The 21731-nt window shown below is 38.2% G+C and overlaps 1 protein-coding gene across 1 annotated transcript in view; it reads right to left on the bottom strand.

Annotated features, from left to right (window-relative positions):
• Positions 1-744: 744 nt before the first annotated feature.
• The window catches only part of TRIM24 (tripartite motif containing 24), a 57845-nt gene continuing 36858 nt past the window's right edge, over positions 745-21731 (bottom strand). The window contains exons 8-19 of the mRNA XM_064654758.1: positions 20164-20281; positions 16327-16592; positions 15511-15675; positions 13845-14024; positions 11922-12057; positions 10697-10769; positions 9220-9388; positions 8374-8672; positions 5263-5395; positions 4144-4218; positions 2736-2885; positions 745-1664 (exon numbers count right to left, since the gene is read on the bottom strand). Of these exons, the coding sequence (XP_064510828.1) occupies positions 1455-1664; positions 2736-2885; positions 4144-4218; positions 5263-5395; positions 8374-8672; positions 9220-9388; positions 10697-10769; positions 11922-12057; positions 13845-14024; positions 15511-15675; positions 16327-16592; positions 20164-20281 (1974 nt within the window). The 3' untranslated portion in view covers positions 745-1454. The remainder of the gene's footprint in view (positions 1665-2735; positions 2886-4143; positions 4219-5262; positions 5396-8373; positions 8673-9219; positions 9389-10696; positions 10770-11921; positions 12058-13844; positions 14025-15510; positions 15676-16326; positions 16593-20163; positions 20282-21731) is intronic.

The raw sequence follows: 21731 nt of genomic DNA, 5'->3' as shown, positions 1-21731 counted from the left end.
GCAGCCTAAAAATCCACCACATGATCAAAAGCTATGTCAAAGGCCTGCTGCAAACACAACTGAGTCATCTTTGGGAGTGTCCGCTACATTTTAGTGTGCAGTGCCACCCTCTGACAAAGGCAGGTGGGCAGCATCTCATCTGGTGAGAGGCAAAACCAGGGCCTTTTTCTGAGTGCGTGTGTACACAGCAGGGAGGCACAAACAGCACTTGTATCCAGTCTCTTCAGTGATGTATCCACAGCACCACACAGCAAGTCAAAAGCAGGCTTGTGTGCACTCAGCTGTCTTCACAATTCCCGCTGAAAAATTCCGGCACAATCGGAGCTCAATTAATTCAAAAGACTGCTCTCCTGAACACTCAGTTTTCATTTAAGATTACATAAATGAAGATTATAAGCCTGTAAGTGGGGCAACCATAGACAGGCACTTCGCTAACTCTGCAATCTCTGGGGGCAAAACCAACCATCTATGTTGTCAGAGCTTCTGGGAAGTAGACAGAACAAAACAAGGTAATTCATACTCATCTTCTGGTGATTGTTACAGGGACAGATGAAGGGCTGAAGAGCAGTATCTTTCCCTTCAAACTTGTGTACTCCCAAGTAAGTAACAATGGCTACTTCCACTGGTTACAACAATGGTTGCATTTTGACAACAACACACTTATAAATTTGGAAAAAGAACAAGAACTTGTGGACACAAAGGATGATTTTTTCCCCTCTTTAAACATAGACAAAGACTGACTGATAATTGCAAACAAACGTTCCCATCAACTTTATTAAACAGAGGTACAGCACACTTGAGACACCTGTTAAACAAAACAGTACAGCAATACCATTGTTTCTTGCTGGTGGTGAGAAAAATGGCGCAAACCAAAGTATTCTGTCCTTTACTTCCTCCATTAAAAACTCTCAAAAAAGTTCCTTTTCTTCCTTTTTTCAAAAGTTATTTTTAATACACCCCCCCCCTTACATTTTAAAATTCCCAATAAGTTCTTTGGGGGCAACTACACTTTCACTGTACCAATCAGTACTGCAGGACAATAACATTACACCATCCTTTTTCATGGCTTGTGTTAAATACAGTACAAAGAGATCAAATTATGGCCAGCCACATGCCTTTGGTAAAATTAAAAGTCCGGTGAGATCATATTTTCTTCAAATTCAGAAAGCCACATGTTAAACTCATGTGATGTTTTGAAGTTCAATTCTATACAAACTTCTTCCTCAAAGCAAAGTTAAACAGCTGTCATCCCACAAAAATGGCAATTTCTGTGCTGCTCCAGAAAAGAGATGAACTTCAGAGAATCTCTTCACATGCCTTGATCTCCACAGATTTCTGTTTCAGACAAGGGGTAGAAAGTCTGGTAAATATTCACAAACCTACAAGTCAAAACAGTGGTAACAGTGATAAATATTCTCAGTTTTTAAAAAACTTTTCATAGTAACACATGTGGCTCATTTAAGCAACTGACGGTCTTCTCCTTTGAGGCGTTTTTTCCGGGGTTGTACAAAGTCATCATCTGAGTCATCAGTGAGTTCTGTATTATCTTTTTCACTCTGGACATTGGGTTGTACAGGGAACTTTCTCTCAGGATAAAGGTTCCTTAGAAGTTCTTCAAAGTACGCTTCAAGTTTCATGCCGGCGTCGGCCACTTCTGAATCAGGCTGTTGGGTGAATTAACAACATCAGTGCATCATGAAATAGCTTTATACTCACATCACATCAGGTCTTTCAAGCAAAAACTACAGAAAACATCAATCAGCAGCAAGAATGGCACCTGTGGAACATATGGTCCCAAAGAGCACAAGTCTGCAAAACAGCATGAGCATAAATCTTTCAGCCGACACCCTCAAGGACCTTTTTCTCTGAGGGATTACCAAAGAAGCCAGTCACAAAAGCCATACTTGCCTGGGTTCTAAAAGCTATTTGAAGAGACTCTAAAACCTCTTAAAACCTTACTGAGGGGTGTGGGGGGGGGAGGAAAGAAGTTGTGCTATGCTGTGAAATAGGCAGGTATGTCTTCAGGGTGTTAGAATTTCTCTAGCTTACAGACAGTTTTTAATAATGGTGATAATATTACTTGGTAGACAATGACTGTAGCATGGAAGATTACGCAGTCCTAAAGTCATCCAGAGCCACCACAGCTCATCAGTTTCCTGAAGCAGAGATCACCACAGCAGGAATTATTCCCAGCTATAAAGGGTCACTGGATGAGAACCCCACTGAGGCCACTTAGAGAAGCCTTTATTCCCAGTGTAATTCTCTCTCATTTTGTGGTCCACCCACAACCCTTTTTCACCACATGTTCCACATGTTCCCTTACATGCAGCACAGGATAATAATAACAATCACTCAACATGTAACTTGAAATCATATGGGTGAGTCCAGAGCTCTAAGAATGAAAATCCCACTGAATCTAAGATCTGCGGCAAGGAGGATTAAACCAATTTTTAAATCAAATGCCCACCATTGTGGCAACTGTCCTTTTCTTTACCTGCTATCCTGCCATTCAGCTAGCATGTTTGTTACAATCCTCCTTCCTTCTGTGGAAAGATCTCCACTGCATAATCATCTAACACCACAGCAGCGTTCAATGTGATCTATATTTTCACTGCAGTCCCATCGTCAAAGTAAGTTTAATACAATAAATTCTTGCATTGCAAGTTCTACTCCCATTACAGTTTTCCTGAAAGAACTAAAGCTACAAAATCTGATACAGTATCTAGTTTTCTAACCTCATTAAATTCAGCACAGTTTTGGAAAATCAGTCTGAAATCAGCCACAAAATCTTCTGGCTTTGTGTAGAATGAATTGGTCACTTCAAGTCTTCTCTTGATGGTTGACAAGTCCATAGGCTTTTTGATTATTTTGTAGTAATCAGGAACCTAAAGGGGAAAAAAAAAATTACCAAATGCAGTCACCTTCATTACTTATTGTTTTATAAACCTTTAGATCTTAGGGAGTGGGCAGGGTTTTAGTCTCATCTTCAAAGTACAACCCTGAGATACAAGAATTATACTTTTAACATACATGCAGACAGTTTCTGGAATGACAGTGACTTATGACAGTTTTCCTGGCTAAAATATACTCCTTGCAATGCTCATTTTAAAATCAAAGAGAAACAAACATAACTTCCACATATGACGACTACACATTATAGAGCAAATGACTTGGTCTGGACATTATTTTCAGATGTAGTCAAATAAGCTATCTATCAAGACTTTTTCTCAAGACCACTGTATGACAACTAAAATGGAGATGGTAAATGAGTTGCTTAAAATGAGGTTTGGTCATGAAATATGTCCTTTGAAATGGCGGCAAATTTCAGAGATATCAATGATTTTGACACTCAAACTGTGGTTGTAGGACTAAGACTTATTTTTTCTTTAGAAAGAATTAGAAATTAGAAAATAAGATATGAAATCCAATGGTAATATTTTTATACTTTTTTCCTAACTAGATTCACATTTTAAGAGAAATGCTGTAATACCTGAATTTAGTAACACAAGACCATCATATGATTAATCAATTAATCTCTTATGCCATTTCTTATTATTAAACTCTCTGATTTGTTCCTCAGAATTCCTATTCAAATGGAATAAAGGCTGCATAGGAGCATATTACTTACTGAATTCTTCCCCCATGACTTATCTTAAAGAACATCTTTTCATCTAATCACACTGGTAACTCTTCTGTGTGTCCTTAGACTTCTAACACACCCAGGTATTGTTTACCATTTTAAACTAATAAATTTCAAGCTAATAATAAGAAATTCAATTTCATATTAGTACTATGGAGTACCCTAATTCTCAGCATCAGGTGGTATTTAAAAACCCAAATATATTGCAATTCACCTTTTTAGTGATATCACTCAGCACATGATATTAGCAGACAGGGTCAGAACTTACTTTTTTTAATCTGTTTTTGAAGTATTAAGTAAAATCAGTTATTGTGGAATTTTACTTGTAAATCCCCTTCAACTTTCAACTTCCCTCTTCAGATAGTTTTAATAAAATTAAACACATTTAATACACTTAGTGTCTGGGGAACTTGACTTCTGATAATGGACTGTAATAGGACATAAAAATGCCACTAAAAACATGGCAAATTTGCTACTAACATAGAAAGAAGTGAGGTACATACTGTGGGAGGAACCGGATCTTGAAAGGCAAGACTCATTTCATGACAGTAGAGGTAGAGCAGCAGTCTTTCACATTTCTGTAAAAAAAAATAAATGCCTAAGTCATTCGAGAATCCTACATGGTTTATACTACAATCACAAACCACAGAAAATACAGAACAGATGCTCAGTGTTCCTCCTTCCTCTTTGTGTGTACAAATATACTACACTAGATCTTGAGCCTTGAAAGAGATTCTAAAAATAGTTTTGTGTGATTTTATGCTTGCTGATCCCTTATCAGAATAATAACTTACATTTAATTCAAACCAGAAACTGAGCACATGTAAATAATGGTGTGACAGACAGTCAGGTCTTGGAGTGTGTCCTCCACACACACACCATCCCTACTGTGTCCTGATGGGTAATGTGATTTGTCCTAAGATAAGAACACCAGGTAGGAATTGCAGGAGGAACTGTCTAGATGCTCACATAATTAATGCATTCCAGAGATGGGGGAGCTGTGATGATTGTCATTGACTTTAGTACACATCAGCCTGCAAAAGGGTATAAAATGCTGCTGGAGACTGGACCAACCGGGCAAACTGATCTCCCAAGGTTGCAAGCAGTTTCCAGATGGATCCCACCCCAACACCGATGCCTGCAGGGTACATCCAGCCCTAAGATGGGGAACACTCACTTCTGGACAGGTGACTAAAAGTACTAAGATCATATACAGAGATAAAATCCTAAAGCAGCTCCATAGGTGCTTTGCTGCTCTGTAATTGTGCTTTCTGCAAGGCCAAAGGCTGTAAATCTGCATATTTCCAACCAAACCTGCTTATGTTATAACCCTTTAGATCTGCTTATATTCTATACTGCACTGGCAATATTTAGACACTGTATTAGCAATAAATCTAATCATAATCATCCATATAATCTGTGCCATACTTCTCACACCTGACTGAGAGTCTTCTCTCTACCACTCTGCAATAAATGGTTTTTAAGACCCTGAATAAAATACTAATTTCAGTGTATTTACATAAGTCGCCAACTGAAACCAGGTAAAATACTGATGAAAGTTTCTAGCACAACTCAAAACTGCTTCAGCTTAAAAATGTTATAAATAATAATTTTATCCTTACCCTACGGTCTATTGGCGCCAAACCCACAGTGTCTTCCAATTTTCTTTTTTCAGAGCTGTGAGTAGGTTTATCACAGTCATATTCAACTTCTGGCTTGGACAAATCCCGACAGAATGTACAAATCCACTCCCCACTAAAGAAGACAAAGAGACACATTGACCTTAGTGAGGTAGCACACCCTTGACAAAAGACTTTCCACATATTTCTGGGTAAGATCCTCATTTGTTGGGTGGGTTTTTTTTCTGTGCCATGTGTTGGTTTGTTGTTGTTGGTTTTTAAAACACTACAAAAAGCAGAGACTGCTGGCAAAAATGCTTTATTACAACTTTTTTTTCCTTTTTAGTGGCACCAGTGTCACTAATGGTGTCCCTAACAGAAAGATGGTTTATCTTAATAGACAGCAGGTATCTACCTTTGTCAGTACTGAAATATTTCACTCGAGCTCAAAGGGTTCAAGCAAATGGCTATTAAGAGCCCTTTTCTTAACTAGAGGGACTGAAGGAATCGTATGGGCTGAACAGAACAAAACATGTCAGTGTGATATGGTGAGAACTTGATACTCTCTACAAGCTTGATCTATAACATATCACTGAACTATACAGATTACCCTAGACAAGATTTTTTGTAAAACTGGAAATATTTTACTCCCTAAATGTTCATGATTTTATCAGCTGATCTAAGAAAACCGTGGAGATTAAAAGGACAGCATAAGATTACTACATAATCAGTTCTGGAAGCTATGTTCACTGATTCCCTAACACAATTTATGAACCTCAAAGTTTTGAAAAACCTATGAAGGGTCTATGTTTTTAATACAGTTCTCAACAAAGGAAGGAACTTGCATGCTTGCAGGTAACCACAAGAGGGCTGAATTGTTACACAGATGACAGAATACACAATAAAAAGGATCTAACTGTGTGTATTTACTCAGAGGTATGTTATAATATCTTTGAAAATGGGAAATAATTTCTGCAGTACCTTTTATTTCATTTTGATAGTAAGGCAGAAGACTTTCCAAATTAAAAAAAAAAAAATCTCTTTTTTATTCAGAGTCATCCAAAGATTTTTGCCATCTGCCAGTTTTAGCATACACTGGTGAATAATAAGCATTTTACTACCAGGAGACATTTATCTTCTACTGTCTTAACTCCCCAGAATTATTTATGACACTGTCACCTCTATGCCTGGACTTGCATCACAGAAATGATATGGCAGATATACAAAAGTTCATAAAGGCCATGACCTAAAGATCTTGTGACACAAGAAAACAATAAATAGGTCAGGGATAAAGGACTGATGCATTAGAATATCCAAGAATCAGGAAGAGTGTGACAGGTTGGAATGAAGGACAAAAAGATGCAGCAACCTCATGAATCTATGTGGGAACATTGTTTTAAACTAAAAGAGGGTAGATTCAGATTAGAAACAAGGAAAAAAAATTTTTTCAGTGAGGATTGTGAAACACTGGCGCAGGTTGCTGAGAGAGATGGTAGAGGCCCCATTCCTGGAAACAAGGTCAAGTTGGGAGGGGCTCTGAGCAACCTGTTCATGGCAGGGAGGTTGGACTCGGTGGCCTATAAAGGTCCCTTCCAACTTGAACCATTCTGTATGAACCTATGAAATTGCCCTATCCACCTGAAGCAAGAACAAAAAGCAATCATGAAAGAAGCAGACTGTCGCTGCTGACATAATAATAAAGAAATTACTTTGTGTGTTTGAAGGAACTAATGCTAAGAGACTAAAGTTTGTTCAGTACAGTTACAGCTGCAAAAAAAAAGTAACCCCATAAAGGTGGGAACAGAAAGTTGATACGTCTAAAGTCAGGAGGAAACCTCAGCTAACCATGCTCTGAAGCCCAGTAACACAATGTACTCATAGTAATATGCACCTTTACAGATCTGAACACCTGTCACTGAAGTGGTTTTGGCTCCCTCGCCCTCAGACATCATCACCTCAGTTTCCCCTCAACAATCCAGTAAAAAGGAGACATTTTAAAGACTTATTGTTGAATATTTAATTTTACTAGAAAAAAAGTCTTGTAATACATAGTTTTCTGCCTTCTTAAAGATTTTTTTTTTCTTGTCAGAATGGCACAAATATTTATTAGTTTAAGTGCTTACTGTAGCTTCACTAGGTTTTGCTTATGGAACAAAGCTGTAACATAGCACCAGTTTAACAAAAAAACCCCTGCAATTTGAAGTTTTAAAAGTGAGAGAAACATTTTTATGTGCCATTTCAAGTGACGTTTTAGATACACTCGCTTGTTCAGAGTAGTACAGAGGTGATCAATGTGCTAATCTAAGTTGCTATTCAAATGTTTTCCACCAGTAAACTATGCTGACATTTAATCAAAAAACCTAATATTTACAAAAGCATTAAACAATGAGCATGTTATGACCAATGTTTTTATCCTTTAACACAAACAAGCTTATTGCATGACATTTCCAAGTTGGGACATTGCAAAATGCCATTTATTTTAATCGAAGACACTAATTCCAGAAGCAAACACTGGTAATGCTAGTTAAGACTGTATTTTGAAAGTCAAGAAACTGAGTAATGGTTTTGTAACAGCCAATAAAGAAACAATGCTTGTTTCAACATTGGCCAAGATGTTACTAGAAGATGTCAGTCACTACACATCCCATGCTCAGTGTAGCCATATTTAGCACTAGAGTAAGTGATATACTTATTACTCTATTACTTCAGATTTTTCCTGTAGACATTTGTTAATTTTTCCTTTTTTTAAAAATTTTTATTCTTTATTATTATTATTATTATTAAGAAATGTTAAGTATTTTCTCTTACCCTTAAAACATTTTATGACAGATTGGTAATTCTGTGTCCCACTTTTAATAATTCACGCCCTAGATGTAAGTGATCTTGCTTAATTGTCAAATAAGTGAAGAGTTTTATTACAGAATTTGTAGAAAAAAATACAATTGAAGTTTCAATGTAAATTCCAATTTTCACTAATTAATAAAACTTCTGGATTCAAGACTTTAAAGAAGACATTGCTTCCTTTGAGACTGAAACTTCTTATCTTGGGTTTCACAAGACAAAGCTTGTGTCTTTTAGTGCAATTTTAGGTGGAACTGAAGGGGTCATAATTACCTTGGAAAGCTCATCAATGAAGGGACATGACAAGAAAGATGGAATACTTTGGGGCACTTCTCACAGCAAAGGAGCTCCCCTCCATTTTGACATACAGCACACCAATCTTCATTTGGATCATCCTCTTTTCTGCCCTCCCCAACATGGGAGGGTCCTATCCATCCCATTTTCCCACTGAATGTGTTCTCCTGCAGGACCCCTGGCTGATCATCTGTGCTGTCTGGTGCATCTGTTCTTAAGACAGCTTCATCAGAAGTGGAATTATGACTTCCATCCAAGAGCAATGAAGTAAGTATGGACTGTAGGAAGAAACAAAGAAAGCCAGACCATAATATTTATTTGAATTTACATGGCCCTAACAACAAGTAAACTAACTTGACTAACAAATTTACATGCAAGGAGCCACACAACTTGCAACATGCATGCAAAAATTACTAACATACTATAACATCAGACAGCTGAACACAAGAAACCAGCTATGAAAGGATATTTACTGCTCCACTAATAAAAAACTAATCTCTGATGGCCCAAAAATCTAGCAATCTTATTTACGTAAATTACTGCACTATGATTAGAAACATTTCCTAGTGGCACCTGAAAATTTGATCTCTGCAAGCTATTCCCCATCTTCCCAGATTTTCAATGGATAAAAGTAGTCTGATCACAACAGTTAACTTAACTGGCAGTAGGGCTAGTCTGATTTTGAATTTCACCTCTTCCCTTTCTTTAGCTTTTTTAGTTTTCCCCTGAAAAGCTCCCAACAGAACACGAGTAGATTATTTTACTCCCCATAAATACAAAATACCCTCCAAAAAGAAAGGAGATCTTTATAGCTGTTAATATTACATTCCGAGGCCGGGGTTCCTCATCAGTTTCTTGCTTCACTACAACAATTGGGAAATCAAAGTTCTCATTTGGTGCATTTGACTCCTGTTTAATTCTAATGGGCTCCAACATAACAACTGGGACTTTGTGTGTAGAATCAGCTCCTGGTGGCCTGCAGGAGGAGCCAGAACTGTAAATGACAAGAAAAGGCAGGAAAAAAGGGAAATTAAGAGTCAGAACTTTTGTACAGTGGTGCTTTCCAAAACCTCAGGATGCTAAATCTATTTTGCTTCTTTGAAGCTTGAGCACTGCAGTATTCCTTTTATCGAATACACCATCCAAGCTTATTTCCTTTGATATATATTGAAAAAGCATTACCAAAAGGAAAAATTGTAATGATGCAGTTCCAGAACTAGAGAATTATTCATGGTTTGACTTCCCATTAGTGCAAGATTTGCAAGTAATCTCCTTTTCTCTCAGGTTACACACAAAAGAGGATTTCCACTGAACATCATATCACTTCAGAGGAGATGCAGCTGTATTTTGGGGAAGACCAGTGTTTCTCCAGAGCTGAACTGATCATTGAAAATGACACAACTGAATAAGGCAGATAAAACACATATTTACATTTTCTTGGAAGGATTTCTTACAGCCTTGCAACTCTACCAAAACTAGGGCCCTGCTTTTGGAACTAGATCTTTCTTTTTTTTATGTATTTAGTCATAAAAATCAAGAATCTAACAAAATTAATTCAAGCAGCAGCAGATTTTTTTAAATGCAAGTAAAAGACTCTTCAAACATTTAAACTGTTCACAAGAGTCCTTCACAGAATTTGCCATGTAAATGGAATACAGAAAAACATATTCTATATTAAAAAGCACCTGCATTTCCAACTCAAGTAGGATGAATGTCATCTGATTTTTCTCTGCATGAAAAATTAATCTCATGTCATATGTATGCTTGAGTTTATTGCAACACATTAATGGATCTGCACTCTTCAAACAACATTGTGTAAATATATTTGTTCATTAATATTCCATCAGTAATGGATAAAAACATTTGTGCAGATTCTCAGTAGATATCTAGTGCTCACTTAACCAACCATATTGCAGTAGAAAATTTTTAACAGCTTTCTTTGTAACATCAGTTCCTTAAATCTGAAGTAGTTTATAGTTCCATCAAGACTTTCAATATTCAACCTTTTCCTTTAGCTGATTTTTCTGAATTTAAAACTTAATTTACAATTGGTATTCCTTTAATAACACCAACCTAGTCATCATTTACAGTGTTAATATGTTTTTAGATGTGCTATTAATACATCACAAACGAAATTACTGCTTTTAGAATGCAAAGAGTGCTGTAATAACCATCAGGCCTGACCTGTTAACAGAGAAGGTGAGGCAAATTGACATCTATATATGCATTAAAGAGAGAAGAGACTGATGCATGTTCTGTGGAGGTGGAAGTTACATTTTCTTCTCTCCCACTCTTTCCTTACCTCTCTCTGCTCCCAACACTGGAGGCACTGGGTGAACGAATTGGAGGGTGTACGTTTGTCACACTGATTCCTCCTAGGAGAGAAGGATCAGGTTAGAACAAAACCTGGGTCTGTGCCAAGTCTGAGTCAGAGAAGTACACAGGTTTTGGGGAAAATGTCTCCTGCAGCATCATTTATTTAACCTATATCTCATCTAATATATATTTATGAGAGGATGAGAGGCATGGGATAATAGAAGGAGATGCCCAAAAAGGGACCCGTAAGTAGGCTGATGGATCAGTACCTTTGCCTGGCTGACCCCTCCACCTGATCACTGCAGTTTGTTTTGTCTTACCGTATCAAATTCTAGCAGATCTCTCTGGAGAACTGCCATGAAACTTTGAGCTGGTGAGTAGGAAGAAGTCTGGGGGACAGATATGAGAGAGACCAAAGGTCTGGGGACCAGGACCAGAGAGTCAAAAGACTCGTGAAGGAAATTTTTGCTAAAGACTTGTGAAGGACGTTTTTGCTGAGCATCAGTCCTGAGAAACCCAAGTGGGCTGTTTGTGCTGTCTGTGAATGCATTACCCACCTGTCTCAGGTAACCTGCCTCAGTCTGTGAATGTCATGTGAGTGCATGAATGTTGCATGAGTGCTCACTGGGAACTCACTCACACAGCCTCACTACAGGCCAGATCAGAACATGGGAACAGCTGCTGGTGGCCAGCAGGCATGGTGACAGGAATCCCCTGCATCCTTCAGGTCCACCACATTTAGCCACCCATCACATTAACTTCTCTACTCAACCTGTGTCAGTGCTGCACTACCCTTCTGTGAAAAACATATTCTAATATCCAAATTGAACTTCCCAAGTCACCATTTCTATCTCCTGTTACATCCTATCTGTCCTTTTCAAATACTTGACTTTTACCACAGCAGCTAGGTTTTCATTTGGTGTACACCTGAGAGTGTCACTTTTCTACAGATTTCTATCCAATGTGCTAAAATCTACAGTTTTTTTCCCTTCATGTTTGTAAGATCTGGTAACTTAACTTGTGTTCACAATGCTAAAATATTGTCTGTAGCTTTACCTCCTACTAGGGTTTCTACAACTTTGCCTCATTTTCTTATTTCTAATCTTTGATATAAAATAGATATAATTAATTCTGATATCAGTGTTAACATTGCTACATTAGACTTTTCAATTACACCACTCAAACAGAAAATTGCACCACATTTCCATTACCTGAGAGGCCTGGTGATGGCACTGAGGAATTTGGTGACTGCACAGTCCTGTTTGAAGGGGCTTTTGGCTGATGCTGCTCTGCAGTACCATCCTTCCTTACAGCATTGTCCAGTGTGATGTTTCCTGAACAATCAATCTAAAAGGTGGGGAAATGAGAGGAAGCAGTTGGTGTTGGAAGGGGAAAAAACTCTCTCCAAAACAACAAAAACCCATGCCTCTGCCATAGTGTTATTTTGAAGGTGAAGACCAAAATATACTTCATCTAACTTTAACCACCCAAAAGTGAGATGGTTTAAAACAGGTCGTCTTGCTTTCTCTAAAAAGCAAATGACATAGCCAAATCCAGATAGTGCTTCATTTTAAGATCAGATGATTCTGTAAGTGCCAATTTTTCCTCCACCAGCTTCAGAGAAGGCTGTGCCAGACAGGTGGCTTTCACACAATTAAGTAAGAGATGATTTTTTATCTCCACACCTTCTTTGGACACGCTCACATTATATACTCTAAAAAAGATAACAAGCTATACACAAACTACCCATTAATCCACTAGTGTTTAACAGCACTGGAAGAACCTCAAAGGACACTCAATCCCATCTGTCCCACATATCTTCTGGATAGAGGCCACCCATATTGACTCAAAATGCAAACAGCAAACCAACACTTGTTCCTTCCTATGGCTCAAGCCAGATAACTGAACTTTATTCAGGGGCTCCCAATTTACCATTTTAACTTTCTGTAAAAATTACATATTCTGGTTTGATAATGAGGAATGACTTTTTGAACTGTTTGGTTTCTTCCAATACGTAGAGATAATGTTCCATAAGAAAACACCTCACCTTAGTATCAGTTTTCTCAGTGGATACCTCACAAATCTACTACTTGCAAACATACTGACCACTGAAATTTCTATTTGTGAGCTAGAAGTATCCAAAGTGGATGCATAAGCCTTGGCAAGGTCAGCATATTTACAGTGATTTGAGCCAGGTATCTTAAGAGCATAAATGCAACCATATACAAGTAGAAGAGTTCATAATGCTGTGAACAAAAATGAGTATGCTAAAATGTGTCACAGACTCTGTAGTTTTATGACCATGGTGTGTAGTTCACCTTTTAAACCTGATATATACTGTGTGACCCTGTACTCTATGTACTCCATTTTAATAAACAGAACACAGTTTATCAGTGAGGACAAAGCACAGGTGGCAGAAACAGGAAGGAACAGCAAGTTACCACTGGAAAACCATGGCATTTCAGATATCTACAAACCTTAGACCACAAAAAACAGGCTTGACAATATTTGAAAGAATAAAGGTCAAGGGATTAAAACTCAACAGTTCCAACATGGATCTCTGACAAATATGTACCATTCAGAAAAACTATGAGAGAGAAGTTTAAGACAAGATGATCTTACGATGCTCCTTCTAGCACCAGCTCACAGGCATGTTAGAGGATATATGAAGAAAAGAAGTACCAAAAAGAAAAGATATAAGGAATATATCCAGTATACCAACCATTAATACTTGCCCAAGATAGCTCTTTCAATTAGTTAAAAATGTATTTTTAAAATGTTGACCATTTACCAGAAATACCATCAGCAAACTGGTGCTACCTATGGACACTGGTAAATGAAAGCTAAGCTAACACATTTTTGTTAGTATCATTACAGAGGCAGGGAAAAAATATGCAGCATCCAAATAAACAAGTCCAATTACAATCACAAACCATAATGTTATTTTTCTCAGCTGTCTTCCAAGAACAGCTCTGAATATTTCCAGCAACCCTGCACTGTTTTTTTTTCTACCTGCCTCATTTTGACAAAGAGAGCAAGAATTTCAGTTTATATGGTTTCTACTTCTCAGAAACATTAAGACCTATTTCAAAATAGAATCAATCCATCAAACATTGCTTCTATGTTACACTTACATCAGGGAGAGATGGTAGATTATAGGAGCTACCCACTGGGGAACTCAAATCTATCACAGGGGCACCACATGTCTTCCCATCACATCCAACGGCACTGGTGACTGTGGGGCTGGATGGAGTCGATGTTGTGCTGCTTGCAGTTGTAAGGGCTGTTGAAGTTTGTCCACTACTGATCTGCCACTAAAAAAAAAGACAATAATCCACAATAAAACATTATTTTCTTTGCAACAGGTCACATCTACTGAATATACTGGTAAAACAAGCAGCATAGTTCAGGAAGCTGAATTCAAACATAAAATCCTGATATACTCTGAAGTTATCTCAAGAACCAATCTTGCAAGACAAGGAAGGGAATATGACAAGTAGTTGAAAACTATGAATAGAATAAATGAATGCAAATTCTTAAATTCAAAGCTATACTTCAATGCTAAGTATCTATTAATATTTTATGCTGCATTGACAGTGTTGTGGGAAAAATGTAACAGTTTTTGTGAAAAAAAAAAAGCATTACAGGTAACAGGCTGAATGCACAACTGCTTCAGCATTTTACTAAGTAAACAGCTACAGTGTCAGTGATTAAGAATTTGAAATGCTGACTGGATCTCTACCCACATATACATTTAACAACATGGTATGAAGTGCACTGTCAATTCAGACTAAATTTCTTTCTCATTTGGATGTGTGCAGTTTTCAACGACTTTAAGAGAATTTCATGGCTACCCATGGTAGGCAAAATTTGACTGCCCTCAATTCCTGTTTAGTCATTCTATTTACTGGTCTCTAGTTTCAGAAAGGCATTACCAGATGAGAATTCTTTAAAAGCTTGCAGACAGGTAAATTTTATTTTCAGAGGTACAGAATAGAAATGACTTAGTTTTTGTTCCTATAGGTTCTTCTAGATATTGTACTGCTTTCTTCAGTTTAGTTGGAAATAGTTCTCTGACATCATAAGCATTGCAAACATGAATGGTATTACACCACTTTTCAGGTCAGAGATTTGTTTGATCCTTCCCTGCTTACCTCTAGTGACATGATTTTCTCTTTCCTTCCATGTACCCAAAATTCTTGTGTTAATATGCTGTTTAATAAGGATGAGCCTTCCTGAACATCCAGAAAACATATGATGTGGTTTTACTTCTGCCCCAATTCAGCTGCTGATTAGTTGGCATTGATCAGTCTTAGCAGAGGTGACACAACTTTGGTCTTTCTCTTCTCTCCTCACCTGTACAAGTTCAGATTTGCCATACTTGTGGCTGCTTTAGATTTTTAGTTAAGGTTTTACCTGGTTCCTGGTGAAGTCACTAACATCAAGCTCAACTGGGATTTTCTTTTTTGTCTATTCAGTGACTGCAGTGTGCAGACCATGGCCATGCTAAGTTTTGCGTAAGAGGTCAGAAACCACAGTAATAGCAAACAAGGGAATAAAACACCTACACAGCACACACAGTGGATCACTTTCATAACGCTTCAGCTGCTCAGAACTGTCAAAATGAAAGAAACTTGACAGTTTCCTCATTAAGCAAAACTGTGGGTATCTTGTCATAGAGAAAAAATTCAGTCTCTGTTCTAATTGAAAAGCACTCTAGAAGCACAGTATGAAAGATGGTAAGAAGCACATTTAATGTTTCGTTTCTACATGGCGAGTGAAAAGGGATAGAACCTCTACCTGTTTTATAGCTTGCTGTGCCAAGAATGCCATTTGCAATGGGTTGGGCTTTATTGCTTGCCTTGGTAGGTTCTGATTTTGGGGAAATCTCATCTGTTGTGCAGGAAGAACTGAACCATTGGGCTTGGGGCTTTGATTCTGAAAATGAATCAAGCGCGGAGGTGCCTGCATAAAAACAAAAAACCAGTTCTGCAAGTTAGCTGATATCTATTCAATGTTCCAGGTATTTTTTACTAAGTGGTCCTTTTGAACCTCTGCAAATTTCACAAATTATATGCAAACAAATAGTACCACACTATTTATCTGAATGATCACAGAACACATTGATTTTCAATGTTAAAACCAAAATCTAGTAGATAGTTTTGAATTATTCTGATGTAATAAAGGAAGATAGATCACAAGAGCCAGTGACAGTGTTTCCAGCTTTGAAAGTTATGTGGGAGAATCACTGCGTAATATGCAAAATAGACATGGAAAAAAATTAATGACAGATTCACTTTCTGATCATTTGACCAAAATGCAAAAAGGTAGCTCAGCACTCTATAAGGCTGGATACTCTATGATTGTTTTTTTTAATGAATAAACATAGGCCGAGTGCTACCACACATTTTCCCAGGCACATTTAAAATGCCCATTCAATTCTCAGTAAAGAAAATGTTCCCTAACCCACCTAAATAGCCATGTGCTGAAGATGAAGCTATCTGAAATTATGTATCTAGATATAATTTTTCTTTTTTTTTCCCTATCTTACCTTACTTTCTCCTTCAGTGCAGTGGAAAAAAAAGAGACTCTTCTCTGGAAATGATCATAATTTACCTGATGAGAAGCAGGAGGTTGCTGCATGGCTCCTGGCATTCTTGGATTTGGTAAAACTACTGGACCTGCTCTGCGTTGAGCTTGCTGTCGCTCAGCCATGACCTGGCTGAGCATGTGCTGGAGTCGGAGCTGAGCTAAGCTTATCTGTGTTGGGAACTTAGATAGCTGGTTTGAAGGTAAGCTGCCTGGTGGCTGTAAGTTTGGTTCCGTCACAGGGCTCTTGGGCACATGTGGTGGGGTTTCTTTATCTTCAACTACTAAAGAACCTATTTTAAACAAAATAAATAAAATCAGTGGTAGTTAGAAGAAATGCTATTTTTCATAATTAGATCCTTTTATAACATGTGGTCACCGCTCGTTGTTGTAATGGAAAGAATGGATAAACATGAGATAAGGGACTCCATTTGTTTTGCTTGTTCCCCTGAAAAAAAAGGTTGCATTTTATAGCAAACTGTCTTCTGCTGCAGCCTCCTCTATACAGTGGTTTCTCCTGGGAAGGTGTCCTGGACTGTCCAGAAGAGCAAGGAAGTGAAATTTCAATGGAAAAGGGTATCCTGATCTAATCATCTGATAAAAAGATTTAACTGTATCATAAAACCTAAAGATATTGTGATCCTTTTTGGCTTCTGAGTCAACATCATGGATATTGAAATACTCAAATATTCAAAGGGCATTCTCAAGTGCTATACAGCACCAATTCTAGGATGTGATGGGCACCCTCCAGAAGATGTTTTATGTCTCCACTGACTTAGAAGGAAATTTGACTACACAAGTAACTTTTAGAGATTAATGATGGGTGAGAGATGTTATCTGAAGATATATATAGTGTGCTTACACCAAACTCACACAAAATTCTGGCTACCTCATCCAAGAAACATGAATTCCAACCAGAACAGAGTTTGTTTGATTCAAGGAAATAGCCCACCGCTTGTAGAGGAAAAGACAATGACAATTTCTTTCTTTAAAACAGAGTGAAAGAGACAAAAATATGGTCCAAGACTAAGAGTCAAAAAATTCCAATGACCTGCGGAAGGCTGCACAACAGCTTTTCAATACAAGTGGGAGATAAATATCTCATACTCCCTTCTCACCCAGAGATTTATAGCTGCTTCCCAGGAGAGTTCATCTCATGAGGCGGGTGCACTACATGACAGTTGGTAAATCCCTGTTACATAACAATTTGAAATCACTCTGCCACTCCTCTTCTTATATCCATGAGTCCTCATCTGTGGATCCTGTGCAGTCTAGCCTGACTCAGTTGGGGATAGATTACCTGAAGGGGGAGGAAAATTCTTGCATTTTATACTCCTCTTTTTCATCCCAAGAGCTGAGAAACTGTGCATGTAGCATCATTCTACTTCCCCATCTAGCCATAGGCAGAGAGGGAGCATAGCCAACACACTGTGGTGCACAAAAGGGCAACAAGGCAATGTCAATAACACTGATTTCATACTGACATCTGGCAATTTTGGTGTTGCTTAAATTTTAGTCATGATTGTACCACATCAGTCATTAACAAAAGTATTAAATATGGTAAACACAATGGAAAACCCCCACCAACCTTTATTAAGTCTGTAACAGGTCTAGTCAATGTTAAAGTGAACAGGGAAAAATGCAGCAGTTCATTAAATAAACATATACAAAAAAAGAGTCCCTAAACCAAACACAAGAAAAAGTCAACTCATGACAAACATCACCTCAGTTAAGCAGCAGTTCATAGCTATCATCACAGAACTTGACAGTTTGTTTCTGGAAAAAAGTTTCACTTTCAATTCTCAAAGACAATTATTCATAAAAAAGGAACTTGGGAGAATTTCCCTGCTGCCATCCAATGTCCTCATGTCTGGGAAAAGGAGCTGGTTTGCCTCAAAGTACTGCCAACTTTTTTCTCTGACTTTGTAGAGAAACGTACATTTGCACCTCTGTACCTTGGTAGAGCACTTTCTGATGAAAGGCAGAAAAGGTCCCACAGGTATCTCATAAAGCCTTCTGCACATGACAGAAAAACAAAAATGCCCATCAAACTAACAGTGCAGAGAGAAAGGAACCATGACAGCAGTCAAAATCCTAGAAGACCTCTAAGACCCTTAATTCCTGCTTCTAAGTTTGTTGAGTTCCTAGGGTGCTTTATGTTCTTGGCTGACAAACTGCCCCATGGAAAAGGACCTGGGGGTGTTGGGCAACAGCAGCTGAACATGAGCCACCAGTGTTCTCAGGTGGCCAATAAGGTCAATGGTATCCTGTCACAAAGAGCAGGGGAGTCAGCAAGACCAGGGGAGTGATCGTTCCCCTGTACTCAGCACTGGTGAGGCCACACCTCAAATCCTGTGTTGAGTTCTGGGCCCCTCACTACAAGAAAGACATTGAGGAGCTGGAGCTTGTTCAGAGAAGGGCGATGGAGCTGGTGAAGGGTCTGGAGCACAAGTTTTATGAGTGGCTGAGGGAGCCTGGGGTGTTTAGCCTGGAAAAAAGGAGGCTTAGGGGAGATCTTATTGCTCTCTACAACTACCTGAAAGGAGGTTGCAGTGCAGTGGGGGTGTGTCTCTTTTCGCAGGTAACAAGTGAGAGGAAAAGAGGAAATGGTCCCAAGTTGCACCAGGGGAAGTTTAGATTACATCTTAGGAAAAAATTCTTCACGGAAAGGGTTGTCAAGCATTGAAACGGAGTGCCCAGGGAAGTGGTGGAGTCACCATCCCTGGAAGTTTCCACAAAATGTGTGGATATAGCACTTGAGGACATGGATTAATTGTGAACTTGGTGGTGGTGCTAGGTCGACAGTTGGACTTGATAATCTTAAAGGTCTTTTCCAAACCTTAACAATTCTATGATTCATTAAACTCAGGCTTTCAGGTAATCACACAAGCAGGCTAATTGCAAAGCTTCCTGGTCCTAGAAATCACCAGTATAATAAAACCCTAGCAGCAATTTATAGCTGTAAGAAAAAATGTAAAGACCAGTTTAGAGACGAGCTCAAAATCTATTATGTTAATAAAGACTAAATACTTTTGCAACTCTGTTAAAAACGCGCTTCGTCCTGAATTCCACCCCACAACTTCAGGAAAGACCATATAAAAGCCATACAACTGCCAAAAATTAGTGTTCTCTTCCCTGACCTTCTGTTTTTCTTTGGCATTTTCCCCCTTCTCTTCATCTCAGTTTTCCAAGGCTTATTGTTTGGCATGACAAGGGAGCAAACGAACACTGGACATTAGGAAAAGGTTCTTCACTGAGGGTGTGGTCACTGGAACAGACTCCCCAGGGATGCAGTCATGGAACCAAGCCTGCCAGAGTTCATGCAGCCTCTGGATCATCCTCTTAGTAATATGGTTTAGTTTTAGGTAGTCCTGTGAGGAGCAGACGTTGGATTCCATGATCCTTATGGATCCCTTTCAACTTGAGATACTTTATGATTCTATATTATGTTGCTGCTATGGGTTTGAGCTTGGGAGGATGGGACTGAATAGAAGAAAGGGCTGAAAGATGCAGAATGAGACAGAGTTCTGGAACCCTTTCTCTTAGGATATGAAGTAGGGTTACAGACTGTGTTCCTTGTTTCAGAAGCCCGAAGTTATGTGTATTGATCAGAAAACTGAAAGCTGTAATTTTCACCATCTCATATACCATTCAAGGAAGGTAAGTTTGTTAATACTTTATCATAAACATCCATAAATAGTAATTTTTCCCATGCAATCCACTTTAAATGTTTCCTACAAGTAAGGAAATAAATTTAACATAGTAAAATGAGAAATGAATAACGCAGAACCTATTTTCACAAAAAAAGAAGTTGCTTTAAAAATAGGATCAAGACACCAAAGGCCTAATAAAAATTTATCGTACCTAGATTGAAAATATTTTGAGCCCAGAAGCTTGGATCACAGTGAAACTGGATGGTATTGTTAGTCACTGGTGAAGGATCACACCTTGCTCGGAGAAGATACCGCAGTCGATACGTAATCTAGAACAGGAACAAAAACTCCTTTGTGGCCAGAGCCATGTATCTGAACAGCACACACACACAAAACAACAAACCAACCAAAAAAAACCTCCTGAACAAGCCCCTGGAGAACTGAGGTTAAAGATAGAGACACTTGTCCAAGCTACATATAAGGAGATATTTTTAACATCTTTCCCTTATTCCTAACGTAGTTTTAAAAAGAAATCAACTACAGCCTCAAAACCCAAAGAAGTTCTTCCCTGTAGAAATACATATCCTCCCACAAACTTGGTCATTACATTCAATAACTTTAACTACTTGCAAGTGCAATACAGATTCACGTAACCATTGCTGTGGTTTTTCCCCCCCCAAATCTATATTTGCCCATTCATTTTTCTTTCAAGGAAAAGTATGCCATCCATTTGGCAACAAGTATCATGGCAGGGAATTTTCCTTTGTACTAGATTTAAGTTTTCTTCAGACAGCCAAAGAACAGATTTTTATAAAGTCTGTCTTTGAAAACTCTCAGATTCACAGATACTTTCAGATTCTCCCAATGCTTTTGTTCCAAAGGACTGGACTATGATTACACAATAGAATACTCTATCAAATGCTCAGTATTAATCTAGTTCCTAGAAAGAAAATGTTTTCTTGTAGTTGCTTCACTAGAAATATCAGGCATTAATATACAGAAATATAACAGGCACTGATTTTAGAATCACACACAGCAGACACAAATAAAAAAACTTGAGGAGAACAACACTTGTTTTCTTGAATGATAGATTATTTCCTGGAAAAGTTCAAGGGACATATTTAGCAAAATCATTCTAACTGTTTCAAATTATACTAGTCTACTGGGTTTTTCTGCAGCAGAATTTTATAAGAGCTTCCAGTTTACAAGTTTTTCTTTCAATTTTTGGCAGGACAGTTTAAAACCAGATAAACAAAATTAGCAAGACTTAAGTTTTATTAATGACCATGGAAAATTTTAAGTGCACTACTACTATTTTGAATATAGGTTTATTAGGATTTCTGTGTACGCTACCAGAATCAAGTATACGGCACTATAGAAATTTTTGTCCCATTACCAATACTGGTAGTTCTTGTCATAGTTTGCTCCATTATTCTCCTATTACTGTGTACACACATATAACTGTAGATAAATTCATGACTAGACTAGTTACCTCCCGTTAGCAGTAGTGGTAGCTAACAGTGCTTAGTTTGTTTTGGAGAACTAGGCTGGTAAACTGTCTTCCTGCAAACAGTTTAGTGTGCTATTTCCCTGAAGTACAGCCTCTGAGCTGTAACACTGCACTTAAGTCTGATGGGCATTCCACCCTCCTGGTTTGAAGTGGTTGGATATGCCAGATCAGAAGTCTCACGTGCTCCTCTATGCATCACTGTTCAGGATTAGATTTTTCCAGATGCCCACAGACAGGTGAGCTACTCAATTCCCAAGTAACATCACCTT

This window comes from Pseudopipra pipra, chromosome 5 (assembly GCF_036250125.1).
Source record: "Pseudopipra pipra isolate bDixPip1 chromosome 5, bDixPip1.hap1, whole genome shotgun sequence".
NCBI classification, from domain to species: Eukaryota; Metazoa; Chordata; class Aves; order Passeriformes; family Pipridae; genus Pseudopipra; species Pseudopipra pipra.
This window is presented reverse-complemented; position numbering and strand designations above follow the sequence as displayed.